This window comes from Labeo rohita, chromosome 18, assembly GCF_022985175.1.
Source record: "Labeo rohita strain BAU-BD-2019 chromosome 18, IGBB_LRoh.1.0, whole genome shotgun sequence".
In the NCBI taxonomy this organism is placed as follows: domain Eukaryota; kingdom Metazoa; phylum Chordata; class Actinopteri; order Cypriniformes; family Cyprinidae; genus Labeo; species Labeo rohita.
The window spans coordinates 26,745,124-26,770,358 of record NC_066886.1 but is presented as its reverse complement, the minus strand read 5'-3'; the positions used below and the strand labels follow the sequence as shown (position 1 = coordinate 26,770,358).

The 25,235-nt window shown below is 37.2% G+C and overlaps 1 protein-coding gene across 1 annotated transcript in view; it reads left to right on the top strand.

Annotated features, from left to right (window-relative positions):
• kcnj5 (potassium inwardly rectifying channel subfamily J member 5) overlaps positions 1 to 24,767 on the top strand; it is a 28,793-nt gene extending 4,026 nt beyond the window's left edge. Inside the window, exons 2-4 of the mRNA XM_051135911.1 lie at positions 10,155 to 10,237; positions 11,940 to 12,816; positions 23,323 to 24,767. Coding sequence (XP_050991868.1) covers positions 10,175 to 10,237; positions 11,940 to 12,816; positions 23,323 to 23,663 — 1,281 coding nt within the window. The 5' untranslated portion in view covers positions 10,155 to 10,174 and the 3' untranslated portion in view covers positions 23,664 to 24,767. The remainder of the gene's footprint in view (positions 1 to 10,154; positions 10,238 to 11,939; positions 12,817 to 23,322) is intronic.
• Positions 24,768 to 25,235: the final 468 nt, after the last annotated feature.

Here is a 25,235-nt window from a genome sequence, read left to right as displayed (position 1 = left end):
TGTCATTCCAACTGGCCTTCTTCATTACTTAAAGTCCCCCTGTAGTGAAAATCAAGTTTTTAATGTTGTTTATTTGTCTATGTGGTGTTTTTAAAGCAAAAGTCCACTTTCAGAACAAAAATGTACAGATAATTTACTCAGCCCCTTGTAGTCCAAGACATTCATGTCTTTCTTTCTTCAGTCAATAAGAAATTATATTTTTTTAAGGAAAACATTTCAGGAATTATCTCCATATAGTGGACTTCAGTGGTGCCCCTAAGTTTGAACTTCCAAAATGCAGTTTAAAAATCGCTTAAAAGGCTCTAAACGATCCCAGCCGAGGAATTTAAATGCATTTTGGAAGTTCAAACTTGGGTGCACCATTGAAGTCCACTATATGAAGATAATTTCTAAATTGTTTTCCTCAAGAAACATAATTTCTTATTCTTAAAGAACGACACAAACATCTAGGGGGTGAGTAAATTTTTGTTCTGGATGTGAAATTCTTTAATATGCTTTTAGACAAACCATGTGCCAATCCATCAACACCATTGCTGAGTATTTTCTGCTTAAAACTGTAGTTTCCCAAAGGCTGTCCTAGAAACTTTTTTGCTACATCACAAACTTAAATAACCAATCACGTCAGTGGATAGGTTCCTATCATTAGCATGAAAATATACCAACTGGATTACCAGCACAACACCAAAAACTAAATAGAGCAAAACCACTAACCTCTAGCCACTAACCGCTAACTTGAATAATAACAGTGTAAAAGTAGCCCGGAGTCAGACCCACCTCTCCCGCACTGGCGTCTGCACTTCACGCATATACTGGCAGGCGCAAATTGGTATCACAAACTAGGCTTCACTTGATGCATCACTTGTGCAAGGCATTTTGAGGACACAACATCATCAAGTAAGTAACTTTAACAAATGTTAGAGTATCCACTGTAGTTGCCCGCTAGTAAAAACATAATTTTATCCAGTATTATCCGTGTGTCGCCATTATATCGCGTTTACTACAGTTCAGTTTAGTTATTGGATCAGGAGGCTCTGGCTGGTGTGAGTGGGTGGAGGCGGGGCTAATTTACATATTTATAGATCCACATATAGTAAATGAGGCAAGGGAGGTAGAGTTACATTCATGCTGTTTTAATGCACAAGAAAAAAAAACATTTAAATATGTCATTTTGATGATCAAATAGAAGTTTTAAGGGATAGTTTTTGACTACAGGGGACTTTTTGCATATCTGCTCTGTCAGCCAAACTGTTTTTTGTTTTTGTTTTTGTTTTTTTTTAGAATCTGTTTGATCAGATTTTTTTTCCCCAAAGCTGCTTGTTAATGTGTGAAAACCTTCAAATCATGTAGTGCAACAAACATGCAGATTTCTGTTAGTCAGTGTGGCAAATCAGTGTGACCAACTTGACTATGTGTGATTATGTCTCACACAAGAATCCCAATCACATGTATCCCCAAGAAATGACTGGATATACCTTGTGAAAATTTTCTGAATAACATTAAATGTCACCACTATGGAAGCTCGTTTCCGTCATCGAATAAAAAATAAAATAAGGTAATTGCGACTTTTTATCTCACAATTCTGATGTTTTTCTTACTATTGAGAGTTTACATCTCGAAATTCTGACTTTTTTCTTAGAATTGTGAGATATAAATTTGCAACTGCAAGTTAAAAAGTCAGAATTGTAAGATATTGCAACTGCAAGTTATAATGTTGAGTTAAAATTGCAATATAGTTTTATATACACTGTAAAAAACAATTTGTTGAGTCAACTTAAAATAATTTGTAACCTGGCTGCCTTAAAATTTTAAGTTCAGTCAACTCAAAAAAAAGTTTATTTAACTTGAAATGTTAAATTATACTAAGTGACAACTTAGATATTTGTTTTGAATCAACTTACCCATCTGTTAAGTTTAGCAAACACAAATACCTAAGTTGTTACTTAGTACAATTTAACATTTCAAGCTTTAAGCTGACTCAACAAATTGTGTTTTTTATTTTTTACAGTGTAGAGGGGGGAAGAAGACTATATTTACTCATTTACTACTCACTTATTTACTACATACTTATTTTATATAGTTTTTATATCTCAAAATTCTGACTTTTTAACTCACAATCACAAGTTTATATCTCACAATTCCTAGAAAAAAAGTCAGAATTGCGAAATAATAAAAACCTTGTTAAAGGACAAGGTTAGTTCAGATTGGAAATGGTCATATAGTTTAACTCCCTAAAAATGTTAAGATATTTAATAAAGAATAATTAATGTTTTTTTGTAACAAAAGTAATAATAATTTGATACAGTACGCATTAATCTTTGTCAATGTTAGTAAAATACAACTTTTCATTGTCAGTTCATGTTAGCTCAGTTCCACTAAATAATATTAAAATTACAATTGCTTTTGAATTATTTTCATAGTTAGTGCATGTTGAACCTAGTAGTTAACTAATGTTAACAAATTGAACCTTGTGTATAGCGTTACCAATTTTTCCTTCATCGTAGACATATTTGATGTTATTTGTTATTGACTGGTGAATAGAAATGCAAACGGATCACACTGTATAGTTATCATAGGCCCCCTAAGCTTTAATTTCCCGTATAGTGAACTCTTATTTACAGTGTGTTTGTGCAGAACAGATGGCCTGTCTTCAGGAGGATCTGCCTGCAAGTGAATGCGCTCAATTCTCCAGCGCCAATCATCTCCCGTGTGCTGACATTTTGATTGTTTCCCAGAGATTCCCCAGAGATCATAGTCCATTACCACTGGATTATAAGTGTTCCCAAAAGAAAAGGATTTAGCATTTTCTGTTTGTGCTCCGCTTTATTGACAGACCCCGACTTAAGGTGTTTTAAGCGGTCGTGTTGAGGCAGTGATTCAGTGATTCCGGAATGCTAATTAGGGCAGTTCGACACGGCGCTCACTTTGGCAGACTCGATGCTGCAAATCACTTCAGGGAGCTGACAGGCCATCTGATAAACACAGGAGAGAGTGTTGAAGAGCCTGTTCTCTGCTTAACACAACCCACCCCCCGCAAACACACACATGCACACATCCAGTAAGGACCGCCTAGAGTGCACAGCCTTGTTAGCGCTCTTGAGTGAGTGTCATTGGACCAGGGATGTATGCATTCACGCACACCCTATAAAGCCTTCTCGAGTGGGTGTGATTTGGTCGCGCATGTGAACTTCCTGAAGCATCACTTGTGCAAGGAAGGTCGCTGTCATGGCGCCAGCGCTCCAAAGACACCGACCGGCTTAGTTTCAGCCACTGCTATTCCTGTCACTGATAGGACGCTGTCTCCGAGACGCACTCCTTTCATTAGGCTAATTGTCCTTAGTGTGGACAGGATGTCTGCTTGAAGGCTTGGTGTCATTCAGAGCGATAGGGACGCTCATACACACTTCCACGCCTGAACACACACACAGGCGAGTGAATGCAGTGCTGGCAGCGAGCCGCGCTGGATGCTGTTCGTTCCAGGGGCATTTTAACTCATTTGCCCTGACTAACCTCAAAGTGTCATAACAGTTTCAGATATAGGCAGCTGAGCCATCATTCTGCTCTGTCCACTGTGCGTACATGCACGTACACACACATTCACACTCATTCACAATGCTGCAGCGATGACATTGACGAAGTGTCCGAGTGGAGGGTACTGTATATTCTCTCATTAAGTAACATTAGTACTCTAACTGAATGTTTACAGTTCTCTAATTTTGGTTAATGGTAATATGACATACAAGGTAAACAAATAAAATAGTGTTCTACTTTCCTTGTTTTAACTTCAAAAATTATTTATTTCAACTTACTACATCATGATTTAATTATTATGAACCACCTCCCTGAGTTTGGGAGGGACAGTTCATAGTTGAATACATATGTAGTTGAATTTACAAAAATGACCCTGTTTAAAAGTTTACATACGCTAACAACTGAAGGACTCTTAGGGACAACTATTACAAAAGATTCAAATCCTCACTGATGCTCTAGAAAGAAAACAAGAAACATTAAGAGCCTGGAGGTGAACTTTTTGAATTTAAAGATCGGGATCAATCAAACGTATTTTGTTTTCTGGGAAACATGTATTTTCTCTAGCAGTAAAAGCAGAAAGGGTTCAAATACTCAAAAGATGTTAGAACGCCAAAGTGGGGACCTGAAGGATTTTTTTTTAAGAACAGTGGACAGTTTAACTGTTCAGGACAAACAAGGGACTCATGAACAAGTATCATCCAGGTAACAATAAAGTATTGAGACTCAAGCGTATGTAAACTTTTAAACAGGCCTTTTTTTTTTTTATATAAATTCAACTATTATTTTCTTTTGTGCACTATATGTAAATTTATTGTATGTGCAATATCTTATTCAGGTCAGTTCTAAATAAAAAATAACATGCATTTTGTATGATCCCTCTTATTTTGGAATTCAGATTCTGCAAAGTGTGTGCAAAATTTTGACTACAAATGTTCATATTATCTTCCTTTTTCCATGGTGCTCTTTTCATGCAATTATAATGAATGCTGTTAAATTTCAAAAAAGTATTTAAAGTATCATGAAAGTAGTCCATGACTTGTGTACTACAGTTTGCACTAAATAACTTTTATCACTTTAAAATTTATCATTTGGCTTCTGAAAAATGGAAATGTAGCACACAAGCCAAATGGACTACTTTTATAATGCTTTCATGGTGCCCTTTTAACCCTTAAATGCATGAATGTTTTGCCAGTCACTATCACATATTCGGGTCTTTAGTGACCTGGACCTATATATCCAGCACAGATAGATCTCTAACTGCTGCAATATCTCTTGATATTTTAAGAACAATTACAGAAGAACAAAACAGAGCATATTTCATTACCTTTTAAAAGGGTTCAATTTGAGCAGATAATTGTACCACCGCCATCATCGTCAGAGCGCACTTCCACAGTACATTCAGCATCTGGCTCATATTCGCGATCTCAACCGTATTCGCAAAACTATCTTTTTCATTGACTTCAAAATCAGTCGTTTGATCGCTGGCAGCTTATTCACCACATCCACCATCCAGTGACAGTGACATTTATATTTTATGGCATACAGTAATTGCTCGTCAATATAGCCATTCAAACCAGTTCAATTTTTGCTGTTGATATTCTTTTGTTTTATGCCTGTGGTAATTACAAGTAAAACATTGCATCATTATTATCTATTAAACAGTGCCACCTCGAGGAATAATTGTGAACTGCAAGTATTGAGTCATCAGATATTTTAATATTTATGAGCAGAAAAAATATGCTTAAGCTATTACACATCTTGTGTCTCTAGCGACCCTATACACTGTTTATTTAAAAATGAGAAAATCAGAAAACAGGCATTCTTTTAAATTGTATTTTTTTTTTTTTTTTGTTATATTGTTTATAATGAATAGATTCAGGAATACTAAGAAAGTTAATGTCTAACTTCAAAAAATGAAGGAGGGAGAGGGTGGTGAATGACGTCCCAGGTCGCTAAAGACCCGAGGTATGCATTTAAGGGTTAAAGCTTGACAGCTTCAGTTCTCGTTCATGGTAATTGCATATAAAACATGGAAAACAGCCTTCAAAATCTTCCATTATAAGTCGAGCAGAAGAAAGTTAATCATGTGGGTTTTGAAGGACATAAGGGAGAGTAAATGATGACAGCTTTTTCATCCTTCGCTAAGACATTCCCTTAAGTAGTAAGTGTATATATGCAAAAGGCATCAGTAAAAGTGTACACTGATGTTTCTTAGGGCGTGCAGAGAGATATTTACCCACCAGTCATTGCAATGAAATTTAGCTAAAATAAATTTGGTGAGAGTGAGCAGCGTGTCCAGATTTTCATTCAGCTTAATTCCTTTCAGGTGTGCTTTTCACAGTTGTTCACAGGTATAAAAGTAGGGCTTAAAATTAGCACTCCCCAAGAGTCAAATGCAAGTCAAAATCAGCACTGGCAAGTATATGAAACAGTTCTGCTTGCCAGTTGCAGAGTTACTAATAACAGTAATATTTAAAACTTTTAATAACAATAATTGCAATAATTGCAAACTGGTGTTTTCCTAGTTTGGTCTGCCTGTTTTTATTAAAATAATGCGCATACAGTCTCAAAGCCAGTCAAAAATAAAAACTATGGCCATTTAATTTTCTCAAGTCACGGGCCATTGGCAAGTGTGACAAAATGTTAGTTTTAAGGCCCTGTAAAAACACATTAAATGTGGCTGTTACAGAGCCAAAAAGACAGATGAAAAAGACACATGCAGTACATACTATAAATTTGCCACGATGTTGCAGGGCATTCCAAATGAACTGTTTATTTTTAACTTTTCAACTTTTCTACAGAGGTCCTTGTGCTGAGTGTAGGCAGCAGTGAACATCACACTGACTGTGTGAATTGAACACAGCTACAGAAATGCTAAGGTATAGAAAGTCTAAGGAAAAAGCTCTACTATGTCTTCACCATTCAAAAGTCTTGCCTGTTCAGTTTGTTTTGATGACTCTTCAGAATTGCTTACTCCAACAAAAGAAAAAGGGAAGAGAGTGAAAATCGCGACCCTGACTGCAGGACATGGATGAATGGACTCGTATCTAAGTAGTAAAATGCATTGCTGCAGCGTGAGCTCTATTCCTCCCCCACCAGTCATTACTCTCCCATGTGTTTGAGTAGATCAGGTTGTTGGACATCACTAGTACTGCAGTGTGTTGACAAAACACGTGGGTCATTCCCCAGACATTGCAGGAAATGTCTCTCTTTGCGATAAACCAGCTGTTCCTATTTGTTTAGAGGGGGTTTAACAGCTCTGCAGTCTGATGAGAATCCGCAGGTCTAGCAAATGAAGTGTCTCCCTTATCGCTGCGCTGATCTGTTCTTAGAGGCAATGATGTAGGGGTATAAAAGCATGTGCGAGGAAGGCTGACAGCAGCTGAATCCTCCCACCAAACCGTACCATTGAAACACTAATTAGTATTGATACAAATGCATGCCGGTGGTGTCTTACTCACAAGAAAGAGATCACCTTTCACTGTGAAAAAAGGCTGATGTAGGCAAATTCTACAGCAGCATTTTTCCAGTGCAGTTAAAGGAGAGTGACAGCCACAACCGTTAATGTACAAATTTGATGCCTGCATTCTCCACCATAGAAATGTGCCAGAATTACATTCTGCTAACAATTCTTGTGCATGCATTAACCCATTAATTCACACAGCACACCATATAAGAACAATATACTGAATACTGCTAGTAATTCATACTGAATGATTCCTGGACACTGAGTCAAAAACATACAGAGCAACTGGCCTAAGTTAAATTCTCAAACATGACACTGATGAGTCAGTTCTCAGTGTGAAGAAGTGTAATCAGATTCTTTAACAAATGACTCATATGTACTCGTTCTGTTAAGTGAATCAAAAACATAACCCAGTGCTGATTTTCAAATGACTGACTCGTATGACCAATTCTTTTTAATGAATGTATCAAACGTATAGGCCCATAGCACAAAGCTGTTTAGTTTAAGATGCATTATATTTTTTGTTATTTATATTTTTTTTAAAAATATATTTTATTATATATATATATCTAAAAACTAAATGCATAAATTTACATTATTTATAAGGCATAATTTATATCGTTTTACATTTATTGAAATGTAAATAGCCATGGAATTGCATTTCCCCCCTCAAAGTATTGATGAAATCATCGATGAAACTGTTAAGGAACCAGAACAAAAATCACTAAAAAAAAGCTTGTTCCTTTGTCTCTCTCTCTCTCTCTCTCTGTCTGTTGTGTCCCCCGTCTGGCTTGCAACCAGACTCCAAAACCACAAAAAGCATGCTACTCTAAAAGCTTGATAAGGAGCTTGTTACCTCTTCAGAACAGCAAGATAAGCAGAAGGGAACAAACTCTGCTCTGGCTCACCTCACCGGCGTGCAACCATCAAAGTCATATGGAGTTGCACTGGGACCATTTTGTCATAAAATGTGGAAATGGCAGAGGAGGGGACGTTGTGGAGGCTTGCCGTCTGTCTGTGATGTATTCTCCATGTGCATCTCGGATGCGGGTCACGTCAGTGTGCCCTTTCACTGCAGACCTGTCAGTCAACACTGTATTCCTGAGTGGATGGCGGCTCTGACGTGCCATCTGCGCGCAAGCAGGGCCGTGCAAATAGGGATGAGTGATGTCACTGCAGTAGAGTGGAATTAGACAAATAAGAACAAGGGTCAAACAAAGGACTTGAATCTCCAGTGAGGCCAGCTTCCTATTCCTGTAAAATTTTCACTACTGTTGTCAAGTACAAATTGAGTTTAGCTGTTTTACAACAGGGATTCTTTCTAGGATGCACTAATTAGTCAGAGATCAGCTGTTGCCCAATACAGCGCCAGGTTGTGTGTGTTTAGCTCTACAAGGTGCTGATTATCTCATTCCCCCACCATGAGGGTTATATTCTCTGCGCTGAAAATGTGTGTGGCCATTTCAAGTGCATGGAGGAGAAATATGCACAAGCATTTGTGGTAATTTGCTCCTGGGGTTCATCGGTTCACCTGATTACTCTACATTGATTTACTCTCCTAGCTGATCAATACCTATTTTGAGGTCTTTTTTTTAAAAAAGCAGTGGGGGATTTGTAACATCCCCCTAAATAGGCTGTACTTTCTCTTTCCTTTTTGCTCTATATTTCAGAGGAGAATCTGCCATAATTTGTCTGAAAGTTATTTAACTATTATCCTAAACTGCTTTCAGAACACACCGGGAGTGCACATGGCTAGCATGACTTGCAAATGGGCTGTTGGGGATCATGGGAATTTTTCACTGTCATTAGGCACCTTATGTAACTGATTAGCAGAGATGAAGCTGCATGACATTACCGACAGGAGCACAGGTGCAGTGTGGGAGTGACCAGGATCTGGAGCTGAATCATTGCTTAATGCACCATGTCATAGCATCTGAAAGTTAAACTAACCAAAATCCAGTTTTCCATAACAAAGACTCTTTATAATACAAACAAAATGTACAGTAAGATGTAGCCTACAGCTACGCTCCAAAATCGTAGCATCATATTGTTAGCTTAGCAACGTGCTAACAGCACTTGTGAGTTGAGTCTATTTGCTTGAAACACAGAGCTTTTTCCTTAAATAGACCTTTCCAAATCGGCTACGTATGAGGTTCCATTTCAGTTTGGATGTTCTAAATAGCAAGACAGCTCAGTACGTTTAGAAACAGAGCCTATGTGCTTCTTTTTGCCCTACACAACAGAAGTACTTTCTGTTCAGGCCCTATCCGCTCAGAGTCTGCCTCGATAGATTTGACAGGTGAACACTAAATGTGTCAGAATGGAGATAGTGAGCTGCCAGAGGCAACGAGGAGTATGCAGAGGTGCTCACCCAGGTTGGCGTTTCTTCTGTGTGTATGAGCGAGAGTTTGACTGGATGATGGAGACAGCAGCAGCAGCTTTCATGGCGTGACGGTGCTGATGCAGTTAGTCTTTAGGGAGCAGAGAACAGCTGAGACTGCCAGCCTGTTTTAGGCACAAATTACATTCAATCCGCACACTCAGAAAGTACATCTCCCTTGTGAGCTTTGATTTAATCCTTCAAGTAACCATCGAAGATGTTCCCCCAAAGGTCTCTTTGTGTGTGCGACTTCCATCTCGAAGTCATGTCATGTCTCATTTAAAAAGACACTCTATTTAATGTGAGAACCTGAGCAGTCAGGTTTAGTTTTTCTGTTTGCCCATTAGAGAGTCAGACAGCCATGGTTGAACTGCTTTTCCCATGCTGTTTGACATGATAAATATGTTTACTCACCTAATTAAGAGAGGGTGCGACAGTGAGTGAGACATTAGCTGATCATATTAACCCTCTTTTTGAATGCGCGTTGTTTGCTTGTGTGAATCTGTAAACAGTGGTAATCCTGAAACAAACATTCAATATTCCTGTAGGGCACAATAAATCCATGTAATGATATTCATCCATCTGAAATGGATAATGGTAATGTATCAAAAACTTAGAGTGGTAAATCCCAAGGTTCATTGACTAAGCATTCATTAAAGGTGCACTTGGTATTTTTCCCCTCATTAAAAGTAGTACTTTTGAAAACATGTTTAAAATCATGGCACACATTTGCTATACAGTAAGCGCAATTACTTTATTCTTTTGTGTTATCGGTTTCAGGTTTGCAGTCGAAGCTGAGGATGGCAGGAGATTCTCGCGTCCACATGGACCACGACATGGAGATAGGAGTGACTCCAAGAGAGGTCAGTAGTCCCCGTGATTGCTTTCAGCTTCAGTAATATTACATGAACATCTGTTGTAACCATGGAATAGACCACCAAAACAGCAGCAGTTAGAATATACAATAAAAATAAGAAATGGTTTTTTTTTTTTTTTTTTGATGTTTTTAATTAATCCATCAAAATAGCATTTCACTTTGGTGCTAATAGCCTTGTGGGCATTGTTCCAACATACAGCGCCTTTGCGCTATGGATGTCCCGAGTTTGAATCCCGGGTTGAAGACCTTTCCCGATCCCGCCCCATTCTCTTTCTCCCACTTCGCTTCCTGTCAGCTTTGCTAGAATAATAAAAGCAAAAACGCCAGAAACAAGTCTTTACAAAAATAGCATTTCACTAGAGTGGCCTTCAAATAATCATAATGTGGGAGGTTGAAACACAAATAACAAACAATGGATAATGATGTGAAGGGCTTAACTATTAAAATTTAGACATTAATCGTAACACCATTTTTAATTAAATATTGTTTTTGTGTTCTATTCTTAGATGTATTCTCATTGATAGGTCATTGTATAGTGGTAAATATATATATATATATATATATATATATATATATATATAAGGGTTAAATTATATAAAATACATTACATAAAAAGCCAATTATACAATGCTCAGTCAAGCGGTGTAGTTGGAATACTGAACATAATAGCAAACTTGATCTACAAAGTTAGAGGCACACCAGATACTAGAAATTGGCTGTAGTTATTTGTTTGCAATGTTTACAAAAAGTGTTGGTTTCATTTTTTGCCCAAGATTTGGCTTTATCTGACACAAAACAGGGGGCCGCAGGTGTGTATGCAGCAGGAGGTCTCTATGTGTTCCGATTTCCCATAAGCACTTTAAGGCTTGCCTATAATTGACTGCCACCACCTTAACATGACACCACGTTTCAATTAACAACCAAGCACACTCTTCCACAAATGGAGAGACAACGTGCCAATGCATCTTCGTCTCATGTGGAGAACACTGTGTTATGGACTTGGGAGGGGGGCAAAGATTCTTATCTGGGCTTGCCAGTGTCCCATGGGCAAGAGGAAGGTAATGGGGGAAGTGTCCCATGGAGCTAGTGTAGAACAAGGAATCAGAAATGGACTAAGGCCAAGATAGCACAGGAAAGAGACCAAAAGAGAGTCACGGGAGAGAAAAAAAACAGCAATAGGAAAAAAAAAAAAGCCACCAGTACTTTTATGTTGCAGTAATCTGCATGTTCTGGACGTGCTGAGACGTACTGTGACAATGTCATGATAGTTGAAAGATATCAGAGCACTTACATTGTTAGAAAAGAACAGTGTGAACGTACTTCTGCTTGATGTTGGCAACTGTGCCATCTACATGTGTCACTGCCTGGCTTACAGCAGCTTAGTAAAGAGATAGAAAAGGCAGAGGGAAGCTATTGATCTGGCTTGCAAAATATGTTCTATGATTCTGATGGGACTAGATTGTAGCACCAGAGGACCTGTAGGAAGCATCACATCCTGCATGCATTATGCCTCCCTAACACTGATGCTTAATATAGATCTACAGGTTCAGACTTGCTGACACTGTAGCTCATCATTCTTATTTTGAATCGAGTCACTATTTAAGAAGACTAAGCAAAGATTTCTGTCACATTGATCTTGTACCCGAAGGATGAATTTTTTTTACTAATCTCTCTCTCCCTCCTTACAGCAGGTGAAGAAACTCCCCAAGCACCTGAGGGAACCACAAATCCCCACAGATCGCACCCACCTCATCTCTGATCCTGTTAAGAAACCCCGTCAGCGCTATGTACAGAAAGACGGCAAGTGCAATGTTCATCACGGAAACGTTCAAGAGACGTATCGTTATCTCAGCGACCTCTTCACAACACTGGTGGACTTACGTTGGCGCCTCAGTTTCTTCATTTTTACGTTGGTCTACGTGGTAAACTGGCTGTTCTTTGGGTTTTTGTGGTGGCTTATTGCGCTAATACGAGGAGATCTTCTACACGCAGATGAAGAGGGCTGGACCCCTTGTGTTGAAAACCTCAACAGCTTTGTCTCAGCTTTTCTCTTTTCCATCGAAACCGAGACCACCATTGGCTATGGCTATCGTGTCATCACAGAGAAGTGCCCAGAAGGGATTATACTTCTACTGGTGCAGGCCATCTTGGGGTCTATTGTCAACGCCATGATGGTGGGCTGCATGTTTGTAAAGATCTCGCAGCCCAAGAACCGAGCAGAGACGTTGATGTTCTCCCACAAGGCTGTAATCTCAGTGAGGGACAACAAGATGTGCCTGATGTTCAGAGTGGGTGACCTGCGGAATTCACACATTGTGGAAGCGTCAATCCGTGCCAAACTCATTCGTTCACAGCAGACCAAGGAGGGTGAGTTCATTCCACTCAACCAGACGGACATCAACATTGGCTTTGACACAGGAGATGACCGCCTCTTCCTGGTTTCGCCTCTCATCATCTCACACGAGATTAACGAGAAGAGCCCTTTCTGGGAAATGTCCCGGGCACAGATGGAGAAGGAAGAGTTTGAGATTGTCGTCATCTTGGAGGGCATGGTTGAAGCTACAGGTATGTTCTCCTTGACATCAAGCAATTCAGCTCTTGACCTGAAAATGTCATAGTCTCCATGAGTAAGAAATGACAATTTGAAGCTTTGCATTAACCCTAGAAACTATCAGTTTTTCGGAATGGCTTCAAGGAGCAAGTTGTGTATTAACTGCCAAGCACTTTAAAGCGGTTGACCTCAATGAATTTTCCATGATTTTTTTGTGGTAAGCGAGAGACTTAGAGGTCAGTCATTTAAATATACAAAACTGCAACACATTATTTATTTGCTGACGGTGCTGAGTCATCCCTTCCCTAAGCATGCTGACTACACAAAATAACTTTCAAGAAGTGACAAGAAGATAAATGTTTCAATATTGATGCTAAGGCTATATTTCCAACACATGAGTCAGGGTGGGTTTGAGAACCTCTTGTTGTCTGGCTAGCCGTGTCCTTGCAAACCTGTTCAGGCTGGAGTTGTGGAAAGAGGTGAAAGGTGATGAAAGTACTCCGGGTATGTTCCACTCTGCTGGAGGGATCCTTTGGAAAGCTTATTGGAGCAAAAAAGTTTCTTTTTCCACTCTTTTAATTAGCATTGTTCCAGTTCTCAGGTCAGTGAAACTCAATAACGGTCAGGCAGTTCAATGAGAAAACTGCTTTTAAAATGTCTTTGAGAGCAGTTTTGGTATTATACCTTAAGACATTTTGACTTAAACACAAGCCATAACACAACAGAGAGCCCAGGGTGTTGTGGCATTCAAATTGTTTATTAATAACACCGTTGATGTGGAGTTACTCTAGCAGTCCTTGCACAGTTTCAGTCTGCATATAATTTTTAGTCCATTACCTTAAAAATTAGTCATAGTCCGCTTAACATAATCAAATGCAAATGCATTTAAGCACGGTCTGTACAAGGTTAACCAATACTAGTTTGATTCCTGGGCTTCAGCAGTAAACATGCGATCTGAATATATGAAAGTGGATGGATTTATACAGATATCTTGTTCTAGACTACTGTTTGGTTGACCTTGCAGAACACTGTGTGCAATATTGATTTTATTCTCACGGCTGTTTAGGGAATAAAGATGCCTCTATTGTCTAACGTGTCTACACTAATTGTAGATTCATTCCCAGGCTAAAACATTTCCCATGGTTTATCAGATATCTCAGGTGAATGTTTGCAATTCAAATTATTTATCGGGCGTTTGTCCAAAGAGAACTTGCTAATCTAAATCCAATTCATTATACATGCTTTCCTGTGAAGGCATTCCGTTTTGTGCTTGTTTTGCAGTGAATATCAATGAGGACTCAATAAAGAAAAGTTGAAAAGCATTGTATGATGAAATTTTCATGCATTCACAATGCAAATGTTTGGCAGCAGGGCTGTAAAATGATTAATCGCGATTAATCACATACAAAATAAAAGTTTGAGTTTGTATATATGTATATATGTATATATAAATACGCACAAATTAGTATATATTTAAGAGAAATGTGTTATGTAAAAAATATGTTTATTTATATTAGGGCTGGCAAATGATTAATCGCAATTAATCGCATACAAAATAAAAGTTTGAGTTTGCCTAATATATGTGTGTGTGTACTGCGTGTAATTATTACGTATATATAAATACAAGCACATTCATGTACATATTTAAGAAATATTTACAAGTATATGTATTTATTATAATTTTTATAGAATTTATATTATATATAAATACAAATATTTTGTAAACAACATATTCATCTTAAATATATACATAATAATTACACACAGTACACACACATATTAGGCAAACTCAAACTTTTATTTTGTATGCAATTAACTGCGATTAATCGTTTGCCAGTCCTAATTTATATATAATATAGCTTATATAAAAATGGTAATGAATGTGTTTGTATTTATATACTGTATGCATAATAATTACACACAGTACGCACACATATATTAGGCAAGCGCAAACTTTTATGTTGCCGCTGATAGCCTTGTGGGCAGCGCGCTGACATACAGCGCCTTTGCGTTATGGGCGTCCCGTGTTCAAATCCCAACTCAAGGACCTTTCCCGATCCTGCCCCCCCTCTCTCTCCCACTTCACTTCCTGTTATATCTGATCTGTCCTATACAATCAGGGCAAAAATGCCAAAAAATAAATCTTAAAAAACTCAAACTTTTATTTTGTATGCAATTAATCGTGATTATTCGTTTAACAGCCCTATTATATTAAGTGAAATATCAAAGGATCTAATGGTGAGAATTCCCACCATCTTACACTAATCTTACACTAACCTTGCTCTGGGCCCTAGATGCCATATGACATATCAGCAATCTCCTCAACCTTGCTATCACTTTGAAATGTTTTTCACTTTCTAGTGTGGAGATGTGCATACATAAGCACATGTCAATAACTATGGGCTATGATGCCATTGATCTAATGAAGCCTGTGTAAATTATACCTTTGACAGATGACCAGATATAGATCAGGGTGCTACTGGCCAGGATAAACCTACAAATAAGCTCACTGGCCTCTCTCAGATCGAAGCCTACTCCTACTTGCTAATGAGGGATGATAGCTTCCTTTTGATGTGCAGTAGAGAGCTAATGACCTGGTGAGTGCAATAAGGTCACAAACAACCTGATGTCTGATTTGTAGAATATAGCAATGTTTTAATTTAGCCCTGGCATGTGTCAGAGATGATGGATAGCCGCTTTGGTCTAGTCTATTATTTTTCCAGTACAGAGGGTAAGGAGTTCTATAGTGAGTCTCTTGAGTACAGCTTGCAATTTGCATGAACGTGATGAGACTCTAATGATGGTTAGTCCGATGTAATTTGCATCATTTAATTGTTGCAAAATAAGCGGTTTTCAATTTAGAAATGGGCCTGATCTTGAGTGATATGATCATGAACAACAGCTTTTCCCTAATGAAAGGTTCATCCTACTGCAGAACATGACATGCAAACATATTTGATCCACTCTGTTCCAAAAGCTAGTGAGCTGACTACATAAGCAGAATTTGTAAAGCATCACAGGCACGCTTCTGAAGCAAAGGCGCTTTGATTTTGCTACCTTTTCAAATGCATTTTTTAAGGCAAATTGCTGAGAAGGTAAATGCATTACAATATAATGTTGATTATAAAAACTCTTCAGAAAGAATCAAATACTTTTCAGACTGTTTTATCACATATCATACGCTTACTATATATTGTCAATCAAGTCTAGTCCACTTCATGTGAAATCTCCGCTATGTCTGATATGCATAGATTTGCTTCCAGATTACCAGACTGGTTATTTCAAATTGGCTATTATGCAGTACAATTAACACTGAAAGTTTAGAAGCAGGTTACAGATGTCTAAAAATATGGATTTTAAATCAGTAATCAATCAATTCCTGTTAGTGAAAAATAACCTGTCATTGAATGCTTTTCTTTTCATCAACATGATGAATGCCTTAAAACACACACACACACACACAAAGCAGCCCATTGAGTGCTCATAACCAACGGCATCTACTAAATATGTCCGGTGGCACTAAGATAGGCTTATCTGAGTTTTTAAGTAGCGACCATTAACTTTCCATTCATTTTGCTATTAATGAGTCTCAAACCCACAGATAAGAACATGCTTTGAATTAATGTTCTATAACTAATATAGATTTTTAAAGGCCAGCTTTATGAGGTGGTGTGTTGATTAAGAGAGAAACTGTGGAGGCAGTTTGAAGGTTATTGATGTGTGCTTGAGCAGTTTAAATTTTAACACTGACTATTAGTGCAGGATTTTCATTTAAAGCTCAAAAAAACCTGCAGAGAATTCTAGCGTCCTCTGAAGGCGGTGATTTTCAGTTCTCATGTCTTTGCCGCTCACGAACCATTAGATAAGCGCTTGTTCAGTAACCACACAATTAGTGGACTTTTTTTTTTTTTTAATCACCCAGATGTATTACATTTTTTTTGTTATAAAACAGCTTTTAGGTGTGCTAATACATGCACACTGAGACAAAGACTTCAACACACATATAATGCATGTTAAAGCTAAATTCTAATATTGACAATGACAAGGACCAGAGAATCAGACAAGCTTTTCCTGCATGGGAACACAGCAGTTCCTATAATGGTGCTTCTTATCACGGGAAAAATGATAGTACTCATATGTGTCAGCAGATTTCAGTGTCACCGTTGTTCTCCACAAATAGACTAAGGAACCCCTGGCCTTGAGGTGCTGTGCCCTTATTTATAGATTTGAAAAGCATCCGTGCATGAAACTGGCCATTGCTAGGTTATTGTGATCAACATACCCTCTTCCGTGTCTTTCTCTTTTACTCAACACATACACACACACAGTAAAACACAATGCTAAATCTATTACCCTTACTCCCACACACCCTTTCTGCTCTAAAATGCGTGATGCAAACACAGGGGGAGTCAGAGTGACTCTCAGAGCATTGAGTTCATTTCAGTTTCAATCAATGCTACAATGTAGATCAGTGGTTTTCAATTGGTTTTGCTTCAGGACCCATATTTTACATCAAGTGGTGAACCAACACAGTACCAAGTTTGTTTATGCAGAAGTAAGCAAAAACGGGTAACGCTTTAGAATACTGTTCCGTCATTAATGAATAACTGCACAGGAACAAATGACTAATGCACTATTTACATTCTAGTAACTACTATTAACTAACACGAAGTAATAGCTCTCAGTTAAATGTTGTGGTTCACTATTAGCTAATCAGCAGTGGTGGCTCATCAGGGGAGGCACAGCTTCCCCAAAATTTTGGGGAGAAAATGAGAGGAGGACGATTTAATGTTAATAAAATTCAAAATTAATTTCAGTTCATGATTCAGAATTTGTATATTTTGTTAGCTGTAATATCATAACATGTTACCAAATTTGGACAGTGCCGCATTTCTTTCGCAAATTTTCCGAATCTGCTGATTTAATTACAACCACTAAGTGACAGAGAAGGGGAGGGGGAGGCCGGGGTAGAGCTGAGCTCTCGTGCCTTCGTTGGTAAAAAATTAGCCAATCACCATCGAGTGTTTACTTTCAGCGCTGAGGAGTGTTGAGAAAAGAAACCTCGTAAGGAAGGCTAGCCTCCTGGTATTTCAACCAATCATCATAGAGGTAAATTACATGATATTAGTTTGAACGTCTCCCGCTGCACTGATAATGTACCAAGTAATTATGATGAGTTGTGATATTGAATATTTGATTGACAGATTAATATTTGATTGACAGATTTAGCTGTCATTCAAACAGTGTATATATATGAAGAGTTCAGATGCAAAAGCCTCTTAATCCATCTGACGTTTTTCTTTAAAATGAGCATTTCTTTCTGGCTATTGTGTATAGGTTTCTATGTAAATACTGGCACTTCTGATTGGGCCGAGGCTGGAATTTAGCGAGTTTGAAGTAAAAGTATTTGATGGACGTATAATATGTGTCAGGAGCATTCACTCAGTATCATTATCTCATTTTTGACTGAGATGGCTTTTAGCTGGTTTTGCATCTGAACTATTCATATGTACAAATTAAAAATAAAGGGAGAACACCTCTAAGCTGGAAATAGGCTAACGTTACAGCAGTCGGTTTAATTAAATGGCACAACAGGAAGCTCGCTTTTAACAGACCTTTAAGAAGGGATGGATGTTTGCTTCAAGTGATAGACCGTAAGTGAATTTATCTTATCTTACAGTATGTGTGTCGTTTGCTTTACGTTTTCTGACTAAAAGCAACCAAAAAGCCATTTTAAAGTGGTTAAGCAAATAATTATAATAATAATAATAATAACAATTGCCAGGGATCCTCAGATGAATACAATTAATGTGCCTTCTCTATTTTAAAACCCACGAGCCAACATTGCTATTGAGTAACTACTATTTTTTTTATATCTCCCTGAGAACTACTAAGAATTACTATATACATGTTCCTAATTAATGTGAATAATGCAAAATGTATAATTAATTCCAAAGTAACCACTATTAATGACTTAATCCGGTATTAACAAATCCATCAGAAGTAATTACTAATTATTTGTATCAGTAGGGTTGGGTATCGTTCAGAAATTTTCGATGCCGATACGGATACCTTGACTTCGATACCGGTTCCTGAGCGATACTTTTTTCTATACCAATTTTATGAAGTAAATTTTAACAAGATTATATTATCTCAAAATATTCTTTTTCAGCTTATTGACGTTTATACAGATTCAAAAACTCCTGAGCCACTGCACAATAAATCAATGAAAATAATTTTAATAAAGCTCAAAAAGTTTTCAGTTTACACATCGGCGCATCGGCTATATTTACACTGTGCATGTTCGTTTTTAAAATGCATACCTCAGAATCATAATTTCTATTCATTTTCCACTAATTTACTGACAAGCACTAGCACCTTCCAGCGCTGTCTGCCGGTATGTGTAACGTTATGCGCCTTCTCTCTTCTGCGATCTCTGTTCTGACTCAAGAGGACATAACATATTTAACAACATTACATGGCCAAAACACACATTAGACGGCAAACGGAAGTGATTACAAACACTTGCTGGTGGTTTAAAATGAGTTTAGAGTAAAAGTGGAATATAAATCTTTTTTATTGTCTTATGTAGCATCATGCTACAGTGTTCATGAATGATCACGTAATGCACACTTTCGGTCGTGTAGTATGGACAGATATCTTTTCTGAAATGCCAGTATGGATGAGGATTGTTTTATTTGTTTACTCAAAAACGCACCAGTGTAAACGTAGTCTTACATCTAAGGGGGTTGTAATGCTTTCGCGCTATAGCCTCACGTGTGAGTCACATCTCTGAGTGTAACCGGCGTAAACTAGCAGGTATGTTCGACTTTGTCGCAGCTCTGCGCAGGGCCAAGAGAGCAGACTGCTTTGTATGCTTTCGGATCGCTCTCGCAAGCCACGGTCAAAGTATTACTAGTGGGTTACCATAATCTTTACTTTAGAATTCATTATACATTTTGCATCATTCACATTAATTGTGGACATGTATATAGTAAGTCTTAGTAGTTCTCCGGAAGATATGATGAGTAGTTAAAATAGTAGTTACTGATTAGCTAATAGTGAACTACCACTTTCAACCAAGCACTATTACTTACTTATTTGTTAATCTGAATTTTTTGTAAGTTAACAGTAGTTTAATGTTAATAGTGCATTAGTCCTTAGTTCCTGTGTAGTTATTTAATAATGACGGAACAGTATTCTAAAGTGTTACCCAAAAATGTACTTGTAGCCTTTCTTTTCTTCTTTCTTTTGTAAGTAAATTAATAATAAGTAATATAATATAATATATCATAGGCAGCCAATAGTTCACTAAAACAATATAGCTGTCACATCCTTGTTGAAAGATTTTAATATAATCAAGGTCGTATTTTCATTTACTTTGCATAGTTTTGTCATGTTTTTTCCTGATGCATGCATGCCACGCAACCTATCCATATTAGAATTTGGCTAACTGCATTAGTTTCTGTGCAGTTCAAGATAAATTTGCACCACAACAGCATAGAGTGTGATTGGATTCATGATCTTTGACGCCAACAATAATATTATATTATGAATTGCGGATTGCTTTTTGCAGTCAGTGTTTACTGACCAGCCACGCATCTTTGGGTTGTGACGCACCATTTGAGAACCACTGACGTAGATTGTGACGCTTTAGGCTTTAATTCCTGGCATGGTTTAATTCTCTATAATCTGTACAGTTTTATCAATAATAGATGGCTTCACTGAGTATTACACATATAAGCATGAGGTTTTAGTCTTGTATTATTCTCAATGTTTTGCTAAAACATAAATACAGTGATTAACAAGGACTTTTCCATAATTGCAGGTCTAAACTAAAATTACTGCATGATTTTGAGTTTCCATGATCCAATTCAGGGCAAAACATAAATCGCTGTACCAGAGTAGACACAAGACATGCATACAAATTTGGGGAATTTCCTTTTATCCTCTAAATGTTTCCTAGGATGTGTATAATTTGCTCACACGAAAAGATAATGATCATCTTCCGTTTTTTTTTTTGTTTTTGTTTTTTTGCATCGTGTTTATAGAAAGTGGACATGATGGATATGGACGTTAACTCAGGTTTACATGACAACTTGAAGTTATGGGGCAACAATGCCCTATCAAGCTGTGTTCAAATAGGTGTAACTGAAGACGCACAGTTACACACTGCACCAAATAGAAAATGAAATATGCCGTTTGATCATTGTAATCCCTTCGGCTTCCAGCTCATGATACATAATGTCATGCACCCAAAACTGCACAGAAAGGGAAATGTAAAACATTCAGCCTTACAAACAAATTCATCTCCCTTTGGCACAAACTCACAATTGGTAAAGAGTCTAAAAACTGTAAGCAGACAGAGCACTCATGTGGAAAATTAGTTGCTCATTGACTCATTTACTATATATTGAATTTTGTGAAATATTGTATAATTGGAATGTTCTTTAGTGTGTACAGGTGATTTTGGTGAGTGTTTTTATGCATTTATTTGATCAAAAATACAGAAAAAAATGTAATATTGTGAAAAATAATTTTATTATGTAACCTAATGTTTTTTCTATTTTAATATACATTAAAATCTAATTTGTTCCTGAAATCAGAGCTGAATTTTCAGCATCATTACTCCAGTCTTCAGTGTCACATCCTTCAGAAATCATTTTGATATGCTGATTTATTATTAGTGCTGGAAACAGTTGTGCTGCTTAATATTTTTTGGAATATGTGATACTTTTTTTTAGGATTCTTTGATGGAAAAAAGTTTAGAAATAGAAATATTTTCTAACATATACAATACCGTTGGGGTCACTAAATTTTTAGTATTTTTCGAAAGAAATTAATAGTTTCTACAGTATTTACCAAGGATTTATTAAATTTATAAAAAGTGATAGCAAAATTGTGTTCCAAATTTGAGGTTGATATCTCAAAAAAATGAGCTTTTAGTAAGATTTGAGTGCAGTAACAAATTTTCCCCATTAGATGCCCATTAGATTCCCCATTAAAACTCCACTGGTGCACACAGTGGTTGGATTTGTGATTAGCAGCAGAGTTTTTCTCTCTCAAATATTACACACACGCACACACAATGCACACACAATTTTTTTTTTTTTTTTTATGACACACATACAAACCACACTGACATCCATACCAACACAGTTCCACAAGTTGTTTGCACAGCGCTCTTCCGTAATTCAGTTTTTCGTTTAGGTGTATTTATTACCTTTTATGCAAAACTATGATCCGCACTCACATAAAACAAACTTCTCTATTCGTTTTCTCTAGTCGAAGAGGACTTGGTGATGGATTAGTAAAACAAAAAGAGAAGTTTGTTTTATGTGAGTGCGATCCATACAAACACACCCACACAGTTATAGCTGCATTATTTATCCAATTGGCACTGTAATATGCAGAAGCAGAAAACAGGAATAAAGTGAGTATTTGCTTTATAAGCCAAATCTGAAAAAAATGGCACCATCTGGTAAAAAATAGTAAAAATTACATTTTAAAGCCTTGCCAACAGAATGAAAGCCTGTTAACAAAAAATTGTATCATTTTATAGTTAAATGGCACTGCGATTTAAAAATGGGTTTCAGTGGAGACATTTTTGTCTTTAAGATCCTGAGATGAAAATGTTTTTGTACCTAGTGCAAAATAGATTTTTTAAAAGGAAATGGGGGTGAAATAGTAAATTTCAAATAAAAATACACACCTGTTCCAGAATTTATGCAGCTGGCAATAACACAGGCAAAATGATCAAAAAAACTAAACTGAAAAGGACAAAAATGTCCAAAAGGTCGCACAAGGGTTAAACAAACTTCACAAAGTAACATAAATATGATAAATTAAAATTAAAATGGAAAATTGTATTATAAACATATATAAATGATATATTAAATTATATCATAAAAATATTATTAATAATTAATATATTATTTATTAAAATTATATATTTTAATTGTTATATAAATAGAGATTAAAATGAATAATACATTCAATAACAAATTAAATTTTATGTTAATAAATACAATGACTAATTATAATTATTAATACATTTTTAATGGTAATATATAATAAATATTAATAACTGATATTCTGATATTTTTTAATGTAGGTTTATCAGTAACTCATTACAGGAAGAAAGAAAAAAATTGTATCACTGGAATTAAAGTGCCTAAGATAGAGAAAAACAAAACAAAAAAAAAAACATTGTTTTCTGTCACATTACTGATGTTCTATGCTCTTTTCTAAGACGTATATATATCAAATGGAAGGCATACAGTAATTCAGTACTGTGAAATGCAGCTCAGAAACTGATACAGCCCATATCTGACCGCAAAATCTTGTTAATGACCTGTGCAGCGCTGTAAACATTGAGAGCATGTCTCATAAATAATTTCTTTCTCTCCCTCCCTCCCCTTGTTCATTTCTCTGTGTGTGTGTGTAAATAACCGTGTGCACGTGTTTTACCTGCGTATGTGTGTGTGTGTCTGCACCCATATTGTTCTCCATGTATCCAGGCATGACGTGTCAAGCACGCAGCTCCTACCTGGACTCGGAAGTGCTGTGGGGCTACCGCTTCACTCCGGTGCTTTCTCTGGAAAAGGGCTTCTACGAAGTCGACTACAACAACTTCCACGATATATACGAGACCAACACCCCAACCTGTAGCGCTAAAGAACTGTCCGCTCGATTAAAAGAGAGTCCACTCCTGCCTCACCTGCCGCTCCTAAGCCCCGACCTCAGGCAGCACACTGACCCCTTCTCCCCCCAAACCACACGGGACGAGCAGGACAAGGACGGCGAGAAGCCCGCGGAGACCAACAACGGCTCTGCCAACCGCTTGGAGGAGAACCCTTGAGGGAAACCCTGCTCCAAATTGACTCATGGACTCAGTTTGTAGTGACTGGCAAGCTTCTTTCCCCTTGCATGGAGAGATATCCTTGCAATAGCCATGCAATACGACCCCCGATTCCTCTAGAGAGCCAAGCTGATGTGTAGATCGAGGTTAGACGCACAAACAGATGAAAATCCGTATATTTATACCGCACACGTTATCGACGCCTACACGTACTCTATTTTAGCTTTACAAACTCTGTTGTGCAGATTTTCATGGTATCAATCGACACCCTGTACCTCAAGGACAACACAGTAGCCATATATTATACACATGCAATGAATGACCCTAAGGTCAAATCCCCTTAATCTAACCATAGCAATTCAGCTTTAATAGAATCCCAATGCAAAGACTCTTAGGAGCCGAACACAATGCTTGCGTGTTTAACCACAGCGAAGGGCCGCGGTGTTGGTTTCTTTAAGCTATTCTATTGTATGTTTTATCTGCATTATAATTATGCATTATAATTATCAATTCCCCCCTCATATCGAAGTGCATGTGTTTGAATTTGATGCTAAATGGAAGCTGGAAGACGACACCAGACTAAAGCACAACCACTGCAGTGACAGATGTATGGTATGAAAACCTGCAGTACAACAAAATAACGGCGACGAATGGAAATATCGCACATGCATCGTCTCTGTGAAGTTCAATCTCGCTCAGTCCACACTCCTGGACTCGTATTTTGTCTCTATCACATTTGATTTGCGTGCAAGTTTGAGGCCACACGTGTAAGACTGTCAGTCACGTTTCTAAGCGGTCCGAAGAGCTGTGTTTCAAAGCATGAACCCTAAGGCAAGTTCTATACACTTTCTAAACAGGGTATTTTCTAAGGCATGCAGACTTCAAAAACACAAACGCTTTCTATAAAAATTGTACAATTAAATTAAGGAGAGCTCCATTTACAGCAGAGGCAACGGTGCTGTGTTTTAAAGACGACTTCACCCCTGCTGAGAGTTTATTCGCATTTTAGAGGGAACTCACCTATGACAAGTCATTTTCACAGAATATTATATGCAGGCTATTTACATAAATAAAATAAATAAAGAAACATATAAATGAATACTGTCGTTGTTGTTTTGTTTGTTTTGTTTTTGTACATGGGGAATGAAAAAGTGATGCCCAAAAAAGTGATGTCAGATGCAAGATGCAATGTGTGTGGTTAAATTATGGAAAATGAGTAATGATGATGATGATTTATAGATTAGTAAATCATTGACTAAACATAAAAAGTGGCTTTAGAAGTGTTTTTACATATTATTAAACAATGTCTTTTTGGATTTTAAGTTTCATGTGCACAGTAAGGAAATTGTATATAATATATATATTTAAATTTGTTCAAATATAAAAATGTCACATACAGAAAATCTACACTTGAATCTGGCTTGAAACAGAGCTGGAAGTTTTAAATGTGAAATCAGAGTATATCAGTGTATGTGTGCTAACCAATTTAATTTAATTTAATTTAATTTAATTTTTTATATCATTTGTTTTGATGTGTAATGGGTCCAGGATGAACAGACAAGTAGCAGATGC